General features: G+C 35.2%; 1 protein-coding gene across 1 annotated transcript; it reads right to left on the bottom strand.

The window, feature by feature from the left end:
• Window positions 1-8: 8 nt before the first annotated feature.
• On the bottom strand, window positions 9-14,267 carry LOC143473178 (uncharacterized). Its single transcript, XM_076970055.1, has one exon. It carries the CDS (start codon window positions 5,220-5,222, stop codon window positions 3,675-3,677), a length of 1,548 nt encoding a protein of 515 aa, XP_076826170.1. The 5' UTR covers window positions 5,223-14,267; the 3' UTR covers window positions 9-3,674.
• Window positions 14,268-14,429: the final 162 nt, after the last annotated feature.

Raw genomic sequence — 14,429 nt, 5'->3', positions numbered from 1 at the left:
ACTGCTAACTGAAAAAAATAAGTTTGTTGTAAGGTGAAATGAAACACAATATAATGCAGATGTTTATAATAATAGTAATAACAATTTCACTGAACACAGAAATCTTTAACAGGAAAAAAACTGAAGGTATGTGATGACAAATCATTTAAACAGCGGCATCAGTTAACATTATAATACATATCAAAGCATTAGAATATTATAATAATTACAACTGGAAATTTAATTGCTGTATTTATTCAATCTCTAAACTCTGTCTCAAAAAAGGATAAAAAGTATTTTTGAGACAATTCAGTGTAAGATTATGCACTATGCACACAATAATGTGAGGCAGAGGTATATACTGTACATGTTAGTATTTAGTAGAAATATAACAGAGATATAGTAGAGTATATAAAAGATTAAACTTGACAAATTTGGCTCCACAAATCTGATACCAGCGTTGAATTCAGGGTTTCTATTAAACTTTGCGCAACACTACAAGTGTAAAATTTAAAACAACTTTGCAGAAAACTAAGTTTTGAAGTTATAGGTTGATAGGTCAAAGATTGTTCCAGTTTTAAAGTAGAAAAGAAGAGCACAAGCCTCTGCCAATCCCAAACTGCAAAGTTTGGTATAAGCGCATGCAATATTGCTTTTAACGAAATAGTAGCTTTTAGTCCAGTCAGGTTTTCTATTGTTTTATTTCGTAGAAACTGCAGTGAAAGGGCGCATATTCTGATGATGTGTATTAGTGTGAACACTAGGCCGCTTGGCGCAGATTGTCTTTGTTTTGTTTAAACTAACAACTGAGGCCGTAGACATACTTTTCTTGTAAAATTGGCTAAGGATCAACTAGTTGATTCAGTGTGAAGCGTCCTAGTTGATTCACAGAACCAACTAATCCTCTATTGAAATGCAAGTTACTTTTTGAAGGTATCTCACAAAGCGATCACAGAATAATGAGCCACTCTGCATTTAGGGAAAGTTTTAATATTAAACATACATTTTTAGTCCGATGAAAATGAGTACAAAACAAATATCTTTGCTGAGTTTTTTCGGAAATGGGTCAACACCATCTGAAGAATCTGATACTGACATTTTGTTTGGAATTTGCAATATGTTCACAAAATTATACATGGTTCATGGTAAAATGGTTCAAGCAAGTTAAAAAAGTTGTCGATTTGAAATGACACACGGTTTAATTCATGACGATTAACGCACCCACCACACAGTATTGGAATGTGAAATAACAATTTACATTTTATAACAACATCTCCTGCAAATGCACAACAGCACATGCAAATGTAACCTTCAATCATAAAATAAATCCGATTCTTAAAACTCGGGAAAAATACGAAAATTAGAATCGAATCAGTTGAGATTCGGCTCTTTAGCATTACTAATTCTAGAATATGCATCCGAAGACCTGACTGACACTCCATTGGCTGCAAATGATGCTGTTTAAACTTATGACCTATATGCTAAGAAAAGAAATATGAACGTCAAAACGGAAAAATGTAAAAATACAACAAAAAAAACAGAATGAATTACTTCATGATCCCGGAGACATTGCAATCCACAAAATGAGAAAATCATGTTCCTAAAAAGTTCGTGTTCTTTAACTAATGCAAATGTTTAATAAGAGCAAAAGATGTTCACAGTTAAAAAACTAACAGTGATCTGAGAAATATATGACCAGCAAAGCAGCTATATGTGATAGCAGTTATTAATGTTATCATAAAAGTAAAAAAGGTTTAAAAGTAAAAAGGTGGAAAAATAATAATTTGTGAATGTGAGGAGAACATAATCTCTTCGGAATTTCTTGCCTCTATACTAATTGCTTTCCGCTGTATGCTATACGAAATCATTACTTGTCATACTGCTATGACAACAAACAATTTAGCACAACAAAAATTTTGTTAAATGGGTTTAAGTTTACAAAGCAACATGTGTCCAAAAGAATTAAGGTTATCTCTTGAACAATTACAATATAGCTGAAATAACATATACACCAAATAACAATAACTGAACATATAAAACCGAAAATTTGCAAAGTACTAAATCGCAACAAAGTTTTTAACTTACTTACAACAAATCTATTCTATAATTGAAACTCGTAAATAAGAGCAAAAGATCTTCACAGTTAAACAACTAACAGCGATCTGAGAAATATCAGACAATTTGTGGTTCAGCAACTGTTAATGCCATAAAAGCCTTGTTTGTTCCATTAAGGGATAGTAAATTAACTAAAAATTCCGCATGGGAATTTTTGAAATGTTACATGTAGTTTTGGTATACCTCAGACTAACAATCCAGAAAATGGCATCAAAAAACTTATATTCAAATTTTTTACCAGAGGCCCAAAATCAACACCAGATTTTTTGGCCTAAAAATCCAATTTTAACTACTTACATGGCCATTTTTAGCGTAAAATTGTGCGCAACCTAAGACATTTAAGCATGCCAACTGGTAGGGTAATTCTCATGCTAAAACACAACACTAACCTTATCACCCTCTGATTGGTCTGGCTAGCATATTTAAATGGTTTCGTGAGACGTGTAACAAAATAATAGACATCTTAGTTTTACTCAAGAAAAGTCCGGTATATTTAAAAAAAAACTTCCTAGGATTTAACTCAATCGAGGAGAACGCTTAACCTTGCCAGTATTTCTTTTACTATTCATTGCGCATTTATCAGGAAATTCCTTAGGTGATATGTTATATTCGACATGTGACATAACATCTTTACATTTAAGTTTTCAGAATCGAAAAGTTTGTCCTCGAATGTGGCATTTGCTTCGTTCTCTGACTGAGAGCCAATTTTATTTCTCATGGGAGTAATTGTGCTATTGTTGTCAAACTATGATACCTCCCAGTCCTAAAAATACCAAGTCTTCCAATCCTGAAACAACAGAGCTCCTTCATCAATAGCTTCCAGATAAGGAAAAGAGAGGCCTTGTCCAAACAAACTACCTGAATACAAACGCCATTGTCAAATTCTACATCTAATAGTAACATTTCTCCGATTTTCATCGAATTATTCATAGCTACAGTTTTCTTTATTTCCAATTTCCATCTTCATATCTTATCGTGCAGAATTTAGAAATTCTTGTGAAATGAGGTTGCTGAATGCTTTTAATACAATGTCAATTTGTCTACCATCTTGCTTATACTCCATAATTGAACATGGTGTAGTTTTTACTTATGACCTATTTGCTAAGAAAAAGAACTGAATGTGAACAGCAGGAATATGCATATTATAAAAACCATCACATGAATCTGTAGCGGGGTGACAAACCATCACATGCATGCAAAAACATTGCAAACAATGAAAATCAAAACTAAATGAGAACAATAATTAATTTAAAAAAGTTTAATTGGAGTGTCGTAACTTTTGCAAATGTTTAGAAATAAAACCTAACAATCATTAACAGATCATCAAATAACAGATCACCAAAGTAGCTTTATGTACTAGCTATATTAATAATAATTTTACAGTAGCTTTGAATGTAAATAAATATCAAAATATCCCTTTAAAAGGTTCGTTTATGTCAAACATTATGATTGCCATATCTAAATTTCGAAGTGATCACCTAAACCAAAAATTTTCCATAATAAGGGCGCCATCAAGTGTGGAGTTTCATATGAGTATACAAATTGTAACTCTGTGAAAATGATTTGAAACAAATCTTGCATTAATGAGGGCGCTCTCCAGTGTGGACTTTCATATGACGTTGCAAATTGTTACTTAGTGAAAATGATTTACAACAAATCTCACACTGAAAAGGGCGCTCTCCATTGTGAACTTTCATGTGAGTTTTCAAACTGCTGTTTTGTGAAAATGATTTGTCACAAACCTTGCAGTGATAAGGGCGCTCACCAGTATGGACTATCATATGACGCTTTAGACTGGTGCTGCATGAATATGATTTGGAACAAACCTCGCATTGATAAGGGCGCTCTCCAGTATGGACTTTCATATGAGTATGCAAATGGCTACTTCGCGAAAATGATTTGAAACAAACTTCACATTCATAAGGACACTCTCCAGTGTGGACTTTCATATGACTCTTTAAATTGCTGCTGTATTTAAATGACTTGCAACAAACCTTGCAGTGATAAAGACGCTCACCACTGTGGACTTTCGTATGATTCTTCAAAGTGTTGTTTAGTGAAAAGGATTTGCAACAAACCTCACACTGATATAATCGTATACCAGTGTGAGTGTTTAAATGTCTTTCCATGTTTGATCTTTTTGTGAAGGATTTTTCACAAACAGTGCAACAGAAATGCTTTTTTTTATCAGTTTTAACAATTGTCGGAGAACACTCCACCTTATTGCTCTCACCATTCACTATGCTTTTATCAGAAGGTTCTTTAGCTGATATGTTATATTCAACATGTGAGTTTCTTTCAGTTAAGTTTTCAGAATCAATAATTTCGTCTTCAACTGTAGCTTTTGCTTCATTCTCCGACTGGAGGATAATGTTATATGAGAAGGAAGCAATTGTTCCATCAGCTTCAGTCTGCAAAATAGGTGAATCTTTGCAATTTACATGTGGTATCCTTTCATTTATGTTTTCAGAATCAATAATCTTTTCCTCGTATGCAGCATTTTCTTCATTCTCTGATTGTGAAACAACGTTATTTATCGCGGGAGAAATTTTGTCACCAGTCTCAAATTGTGAAACCTCCCAATCCTGGAGTGATAAACAGTCTTCTTCAAGATGAGGAAAAATAGATAACTGCTTAGCTAATCTGTTATATTCTACGTGCGATGTGCTTTCATTACAGCTTTCAGAATCAACAACTTTGTCCTTACATAGGGCATTTCCCTCGTTCTCTGACTGAGGAACAATATTATTTAACATGGGAGAAATTGTGTCATCAGTCTCAGTCAGGAAAGTCTCTTTACACATCGGCAACGAACTTTTGACTTTAATAGCTTCAAGATGAGGAATTACTGATTTTTTTTCTGAATAAACTTCCTGAATACAAATGCCAGTATCAGACTGTACAGTGAATGGTTGCATTGTGTTCTCAGCTTGCCCGCTATTGTTCATGGTTTCAGCTTTCCTTGTTTCTGCAAGAAGCTTTAAACACATGTCTTCCATGTTTTCTTGCATTTTTGAAAATTCCATCTTTATATCTTGCCTCATTGATTTTAATTCTTGTAAAATCAGATCACTGATTGCTTTTAAAACCTTGTCAACTTGCATACCGCTTGGATAATTAGAATCCATGATGAAATTTAGCAATGCACTATAAAACTACTAGCTGAAAAAAAATAAGTTTGTTGTAAGGTGACAATGAAAAAAAAATATAATGCAAATGTTTATAATAATAGTAATAACAATTTCATTGAACACAGAAATCTTTAACAGGAAAAAAAACTGAAGATATGTGATGACAAATCATTTAAACAGCTGCATCAATTAACATTATAATATATATCACAGCATTAGAATATTATAATAATAAAAGAGCAAAAGATCTTCACAGTTAAACAACTAACAGTGATCTGAGAAATATCAGACAAACAAACCAGCTTTCTGTGATAGCATTTATTAATGTTAACATAAAATCAAAAAAAGATTTCAAAGTAAAACAGTGGAAAAATTAATTTGTGAAAGTTAGGGGAACATAATCCCTTGGATAGTTCTTGCCTGAATTACAGCAAACATGTATGTTGCAACAATCAATTTGCCCATATTAGTAAGAACACTATATGGTAAGTAAAATCAAGTACGGTGGTTTTATCACAATTGAAATTTTTTCATTCGTGTTATCTTGCTAAGTTCTTTCCATACTAATTGCTTTCCGCTGTATGTTATACGAAATCAGTGCTTGTCATTCTACTATGGCACAAGATAAATTTTGTTAATTGGAGTTACATTTACAAAACAACATATGTCCAAAAGAATTAAGGTTACCTCTTAAACAATTACAGTTAGACAATGCAAAAATTAAGCTGATATTATACATCATGACGGTTGCGGGTTTATATAAAGTGTATAAGAGAAAATCATTCGCACGGACCAAATAACAATAACTGAACATATAAAACCAAAAAATATGCAAAGTAATAAGTTGCAACAAAGTTTTTAATTTACTTGCAACAAATTGATTTTATAATTGAAACTCGAGTGTGTACACATGCTTTTCAATCATTTCGATGCGACAAAAACTTTTGCTACGCTTGCAGCAGCCACACTGGGCAAATTCAAAAGTAAAAATACTCTTACAAGCTAAATGTCAACAAAGGCCTTCAACATCTATGTCTTTGCATCACAAGAACAATCTTTAAATGTTAATATAATGTAAAAACATGAGTTCAACACACAAAAGAACATAATATGTATGAATAACATGTAAATGACTTTTAAAGTTAGAGTTATGTCGAAAAAACCTTTCAGAGTGTTATCATTTCTCAAATCAAGACCTAAGCAAGATGAGCTTTCATATGATGTGACGATTATCATTTAATCTCAATCGAAGCCCTACAATGAAAATTCTATATAGCTGCACAAATTTCGGCGTGAATTGTCAAAGGAAAATAAAAATTGCCACTTTGTGAAAATGATTTTCAATAAATTACAAGTGGTTTTTTCCATGCCTAATATGAATTTATTGTGAATGTTTAAACTTCAAAAATATGTATATGAAATGAAACTGTTTGGTATAACCGTAAAAATTGCACAAAAATCAGGGGAATTCAAGGCAACCGAAGTTAGTATTTATAAATGAAAAACAATTCTACCGGTATATATTGTTATTAAAGGAAGTCATTAATGTGCCTGCATCCTACATTACATAATTATAGTTGTAAACTAAACTAATATTTTAACATATTATCGTGAGCTTTCTTGGTGTTTCGAATAAGTTATTTATTGTTAAGATGTTATCCAGTTATCCAGCTTTGGATGGGAAAGTTACCAATCAATGGAACAAGTCATAATTTTACAAACGACGACGCCACCTGTGTTTCAAAGTGGTTCCTTGGTAAATCCAAAACCAATGTTCAACCAACCACCTTCAGCGGCAATCCAAGTAAATTTGTTCAGAATCATTAAAAAAAATATGTCCATTAAGTGACTTAATACTTTCATACAAGTTTATTTGACAATATTGAAAAATCCTGTTATTCAGATCATTACACTGACAACTCAGCAAATCGATCAATCTTGGCTTCACATAATGGAACTCCACCCTTTGGGTTTTTCGATTGCAATCAACTGGAGAACTATCGTTTTTTCAAAGACTACATTTATTACCACCACAGCGTGCCCAAATCTGAATCTTTATATATTTGGCTTTAACACTGGATTGGAAAGTTACCAACGAATGCAACAGGTGAATTACTGACAAACGACGACACCACTTGTAAATATTCAAGTTCAACCCAATGCTACGCATCCACAACACCAAATGCAGACTAATAGTTGGCCAGCCAACTTCAGTACGGATCCAAGTACTCTAAGTATTCTGTCCTAACTATTCTTAGGTCTAATGATATTATAATGTTATTAGCGTTTTATTTTGTGTGTTTAACAATAAGCGCTGCGCTATATTTTGGTCGTGTTAGGCATACACGACTCAGTTTTGATTACTTCCAAATTACGTCATTCGTACTACAGCACTCAATGCATTAGTTCTGAATTATTATTCAGTCTGGTATTAGCAGTTTAACGAATGCAACTCTACCTAATGCTCTAAAAACGGCAGCCAATTTGTTGAGAATCAATAACACTGATCAAGACAATTTTTTGTGCCGGAGATGTTTCATTTATTTTGGGGTATGTTTGGGTTGCTGAATCTGAAAATAAGGTTGTTTTTTCCCAATTGGCTCAGTTTTTGAGATATTTTCAAGTCTTTTGTCCAGAAGTGGCGAAAATGGTAAAAATTTTCCAATTTGTATTTTTTAAATTTATCATGATGTACATAACTCAAAAAGCTTTTTGATCTGATTTTGTTTCATTATGGCGTCCAAATTATGTCCAAACCATGAAACCTATGCTGCGATATCGCCACATGTAGGTCACATTCAGCACACAAACACTCTTATTGTGGCCTGGAAGTGCTTTTTGTTGAGTTGCAGTGGCTGAAACTTAATCAAAAGTAGCACAGGAAATGTAAACAAAAAGTAGCACAGGAAATGGCGTGACAAAATTAGTTCTTTATGAATGACTGCTTGTATGATTTTCTGTAGCGGACATCGGGACAACCACATTTGAGGCTCCGGCAGTAACCTGCCATCATGTGTTGGTCCCATCTTCCTGGGAACCTTTCTTCTGTGACCTTTATATCCTGGCGAAGACTCTCACCTTTCTCTTAGCAGATAAATCACCCAGATTTTCAGGAAATCTACTTAACCGGCTGTGGAGGAAATGTATTTTTATGCTCATACTTTCCCCCAGTTCTTGAAAGTTGTTCAGCATACAACGTGCTAATTCAACGTATTTTTCCACTTTGTGGTTTTACAAGAATTTTTTATGGCAGTGATGTCACTGGCCAAGCAGTAAGCTTAGTATCGATCGTATTTCTGATGAAAGTTGAGCATATCATAAGTTTGGGAATGGTTGGCCATCAAAAAATTATGGTACAAGTTTTTCAGGGAAACAATAGCAGTGATATTTGATTGAGTCCTTGAGTAAATAGTATAGAAGTTGAAAAACTCTTGACATGATGGCTGCAACTGTTGACAACTGTTGACATCTCTACATAACCTCTCATGTGTTTCTGCAGTGTTTGATTTTTAAAGGTTTGGAAGTGATGCCAAGACAGGACCAGGAGTACCTTCAGAGTGCAACACTAGTCAACTCATTGATGCCAAGCTAGGAAACTCTTCTTTTTTTCTTGTTACGATTAAAACCTTTTAACTTCACTTTGCAATAATGACAGTTATCGTGGTGATTCTGTAGTTCTCTCCACAGCATATGGGTACCCCAAATTTCAAGCTTTTCTTTTTCCATTGCTTCCACAACTACAGCGCTTCTAGACGGGTTTTGCATACCTTGTGAGCAGCCCAAATGTATGCAAAACCTTGAACCTTCACCCTTGAACTATGAAAGAACACTTGCTTGACAAATTTTGTGACGTTTTCTCTTTGTTGTTTTTTTGTGTTGTATGTTCACTACAGATGTAACAAAATGAGTCAGTATTCTTGCTGATATTACACTATAGCACAGAGATGGGCAAACTACGGCACGCGGGCCGCATGCGGCCCGACGGCACTTGCAAAAAACTCCTACTCAACACTTATTGTTTTAATTAAACAGGTTACATGACAAAGTATTATTCCCTTTACGAGTGTGTTTTTCTCTTCACTTTCAGTGCGTAAACAAACACACGTCAGTCGCGCATGTATTGCAACATGCTCTCAGCAATTAGCCGTACACTTCTCACGCATTGTTTGATTCAATTGTTTGATCATAAAATACAAATACGGTAGCGACTACCGTAGGCCTACCAGTACTTCTACTTTCCTCCAAATAGCTTTTCATTGTTATTTTAGACGCACAGTTTAATGTTTTCTACTTTGACAGGATTTTTGTTAAAAAATAAAATATGTATAATATATATTTATTCTGTTAAAATAATGAGTGCTGTTAAGAAGTGAAAGATTAAAGACGAAAATCGTGTTTTCAATAAGGAATGGACTGTTAAATACAATTTTATCGAAATTGGGAATAAAACAGTTTGCTTGTTGTGCCGTGAGCGGTGGCTGTTTTCAAAGAGTAGAATATAAAAAGACACAACCAAACCAAGCACGCAAACTTTGGACAAAATTTCACCAGTGAAGAAAGAAAACGGAAATGCCAAGAGCTAGTGAACAAGCTGAAGAAACAACAGAGTGTTTTCACCAAACAGTCGACCATACAAGATCCTGAAACGGAAGCTAGTTTTATGGTTTCTTACAAACTTGCAAAAAAGAACTAGCCGTTTTTAGATGGTGAGTTTATCAAGGAATGTGTTTCTGGCGTAGCTAATATCATGTGTCCAAAACAGAAAACCAAAATGGATAGCATTGCCTTATCGAGGAGAACTGTGGTTAGACGAGTCGGAAAAATAAGTGACGATCTCATGAGTCAACTAAAGGATACAAGCAAGCAGTTTTTGTGGTATTCACTTGCATTGGATGAAAGCACCGATGTACAAGACACTGCACAGTTGTTGGTATTTATACGGGGAATGGATGCTAATTTTCAACTGACTGAAGAGCTACTTAGTGTCGAGTCCCTAAAAGACAGAACAACTGGTACGGACTTCTTTCGTGCTGTTGAAAACCGTATTGCAAGGAACTGGGCTCGAGTGGAATAAAATGACAAGTGTAACAACTGATGGAGCTCGTGCTTTGACAGGAAAAAATGTAGGGCTGCTGAAGTTGATGAATGACAAGATCAAAGCAGAACATCCTGGCCATGCCCTCATACCACTTCACTGCGTCATCCATCAAGAAAGTCTGTGTAAAGGTGCACTGAAAATTAACCATGTTACGGATTCGATTGTCAATGTTGTCAATCTTATCAGAGCCAGGGGGCTTAACCACAGACAGTTCCGGGCATTGCTGGCAGATTTAGAAACTGAACAGTTGGATGTCCTCTACCACAACCATGTCCGCTGGCTGAGCCTAGGCAAAGTTTTGAGGAGAGTGCGGGGCTAAGAGAAGAAATCGTGATGTTCCTGGAAATGAAAAGCATTCAATGTGTTTTTAGTACCAACATAGTTGATGAAGAGTGGAGGTTGGACTTTAAGTTTGCCATTGATATCATGGTAAAGTTCAACGAATTGAATGTAAAACTTTAGGGCAATAGTTTATTTGCACACGAGATGTACGTCCACGTCAAATCATTCCAAATGAAGCTGTCATTGTTCCTCAGACAAGCTGATAACAACAGGTTTTGTCACTTTCCTTTGCTGAAAGAAGCAAACATTTCTTGTGAACTTGCAGCAAAGTATAAGGTTCAGTTGGATACCTTGGCTATAGAATTCGGCAGCAGAAGGTTCCAAGACTTAAAGAACCTGGAACCGCAGTTTAATATGCTCATTGCTCCGCTCTCAATTTACTACAGAAGTTTATTCGGGTCCTGAGGATTTATAGCTGTAACTGCTGGACTTGCAAGCAAATAATGACTAGAAACAGAAGTTTAAGTCAGATTCACTGCCTGACTTTTACAAGTCATTGTCTGACGATTTGTTTCCAAACTTAAAAAACTTTGCTGCTAAGTTTTTGACACTGTTTGGATCCACATACATATGCGAAGAAGCATTTTCTTGTTTAAACACAAACAAGTCGAAGAACAAGTCCTTGCTGACAGACACCAACTTGCATGATGTTATGAGGATATCTACCAGCAAATTTGCTCCCAATTTGCAGAAGATTGTGAAAAACTGTGAACAGTTGCACAATTCTCATTAACTTTTGTGATGATGATTGCATAGCTATAAACGTAACTGAGTGTGAAATACAAAAATTGTGTTTAATATGAATATGCGTTTATTTACACACCGGGTAAATTTTCCTATTTTGCAATGAGAGTGTGCAGCTCTCCGGCTCCAACATTTTTTTTGAAATGTGGCCCTCAGTACAAAAAGTTTTCCTACCCCTGCTATAGCAGATGAGGATTCGTAAATTGACTTGGCTAAGCACAAGTTATAAAACCTTTGTCAAGCATTTCATCAACAGTATTTCTGCCACTGAGAACTGTATGATCCACAGTATAAGACTTTGGAATGGAGATTTTATCAACCTTTCTCTGGATTATCATGCTGTAAAAGATCTTTTAGTCTGGAAAGTGTCTGTTGTTGTTAAAATAACTTCTAGGTGACAACATACGATAAGGCGTATAGTTTTCTTATCAAAATGAGGTTTATCCCGTTCCTTAAGTAATTTTATATCAACTATATCACAACAACGTGAATTTATTAAACTCAATAAGGTACCTATACAATACATGCAGTTAAAACGTATTAGATGAAAAAATATTAAAACATCAATATCTCAAAAAGTAGAGCCAATTCGAAAAACCAATGCCCTTTTCGGATTTAGGGTCATAAAAATATCCTAAAACCGTCGTTTGGTTTGTGATATTCAACTATAGGCTATCAGGGTTTAATGACCGCACCATCATTGGAGTCAGACTAACGAACAATTGATCAAGCATTAATTAACAACAATTAACCCTAACAGCAACCTGCTTAGTTAGCAAACTAACCAGTTATGCATAACATACTGATTTTGAGTGCCTGAGAGCAAGACTTGGGCTCACAAGCCCCAAAACTCATCATGGTATGAGCCAGATGTTAGTGCTCAAGCCTACACAAGTTAAGCAATCAATGGTCATGCTGTCATCCAAAACCTATACGACATTCCTGAGAGAAATGGTAGCTAAACTATGGACTAGACTGGTTTAGGGAACCGTGACATGGTTTGAAGTGGCTTCGCTGCTGGATGCGCGAGAATAAAAGTGATTTTTGTACAGCCCAGTCCAGAAAGGTGGATGCCCACAATGATAGTAAAGTTGTTGAATGACGTGGGAAGCAAACATCCAGTCTCAGTACGGAAAAAGTTGTTAATGACAGTGTAGATTTTGGGGGCGAGTACAAAAAGTTTACTCCACGACATCAAATGCAAAGTTAAGCAACTTAAGGGACTAAGCTATTGTAGAAATCGTTATCTTTAGCTATTAATCGTATTCATTTAAAATTCTGTGACGCTACAAGCAGTCTAAGCCCATGACGCGACACGTAATCGAAAGACAGTTTATCGAAAGACACTATATTGAACGACACTTTATCGAACGACAGTTAATCGAACCGACAGATGATCAAACGACACCTTATCGAACGACAGTTTATTGAACGACACTTAATCGAATGACAGCTGATCGAAACAACAGATGATCTAACCGACAGTTCATCGAATGACAGTTTATCGAACCGACAGTTGATCAAACCGACAGATGATCAAATCGACTGTTGCTTCTCCCGCACACAGTTATAGCAAAACGTGGCGTACAGTTGCATTGTTTGCTGTAGAAAATTGAAATTTGGTGACTTTTCATTAAAAATGTTCAGCTATCTGTCCATGTTTGTTTGATAAAGTTGGATTTTGTAATTTTTGAGATATTGTGATATTTATATAATTTTTCTCTTTCTCCTCATTGAAGCGTATTACTCATGTACGCACCAATAACTTGACTAACTATTCTCTGTCATTCTCTTCTCGCGGTCAGCTGGTTTTCTGCACAGCGGGGGTGCGGCGTAACAAGAACAATTTCTAGAAATGTGTCACTTTTAGAAATACCTAATTTTCACTAAAATCACTTTCTTTAGTTTTACAATTATTATGTATACAGGAAGCCAGATGATGTTTCTACTAACCTGTAAAAATCTGATCAGTCTACGACGTATATTTTTCTAGTAATTACCGATTGAAAATGTGTGTGCGGGGTCGGCCACACCTAGTTTTTAGTAAACTCGCGAGCCTGGTTAGGATAGGGTTAAAAGAACCACAATTTATCGAAACAACTGACGATATGCACTGATACAAATATAAAATATAGATATAAAATATAAATCATCAACTTTATGATAAAAATATAAAATATAGATATAAAATATAAATCGTCAACTTTAAGATATATACATCACAATTCATTAATGCATACCATTACAAAGACCGCACATCATAATGGCTTATTGTCTCAATGTTTGAGAAACACGCAAAAATCTTGCTTAAAGCTATTGTCAAAGTTTGTCGTTCGATCAACTATCGGTTCGATTAACTGTCATTCGATAAAGTGTCGGTTCGATTAACTGTCGTTCGATAAAGTGTCGTAGTACCGTCTAAGCCAGTGGTTCTCAACCGCGGCTCATAGAGCCGCATGCGGCTCCAAGGTAGCTTTCTTGCGGCTCTCAATGACCCCTGAAAATCCCACAAAAAATAAAAAATCTATTTGCAACAATTAGAGCGATTATTTTTTGAGTTGTCAAAAAAAGTCAAAAATCGGTCAAAATTTATAGCGTTAGGTCAAAATTGTTTACAAATTTTTCATTTTACATCTTACAGTTACACCTTGTAGCCTACTTTATACTGCTGTGAATGGTCCATTGTCTACTTATTGTGAATCATAAACCCCCTCCTGAATCCTAAACCACAATTGCGCATCGATTTGACAAAGTTGTTAAAGCTGAAAGCCAATGTCAAGTTGGACATTAAATTGATTTGTGTTATTTTTATTGTTATTGTTGCTATTCGTTGGTACATGATTTCATGCTTTCGTTATAATTACGTCTTTTCATGCGGCTCTATACGTATTATGAAGTTTGAAATTCGGCCCCGACACCAAAAAAGGTTGGGAACCACTGGTCTAAGCCTATACCTAGCGGAAACCCTAAACGACATCTCAATCGCCAAAGCTGTGCAATTTCCAAATAGCGACTTGCAG

The sequence above is a fragment of the Clavelina lepadiformis genome, chromosome 1 (assembly GCF_947623445.1).
Source record: "Clavelina lepadiformis chromosome 1, kaClaLepa1.1, whole genome shotgun sequence".
NCBI classification, from domain to species: Eukaryota; Metazoa; Chordata; class Ascidiacea; order Aplousobranchia; family Clavelinidae; genus Clavelina; species Clavelina lepadiformis.
Note: the sequence above shows the minus strand (reverse complement) of the source record. Positions and strands in the feature narration are given on the sequence as shown.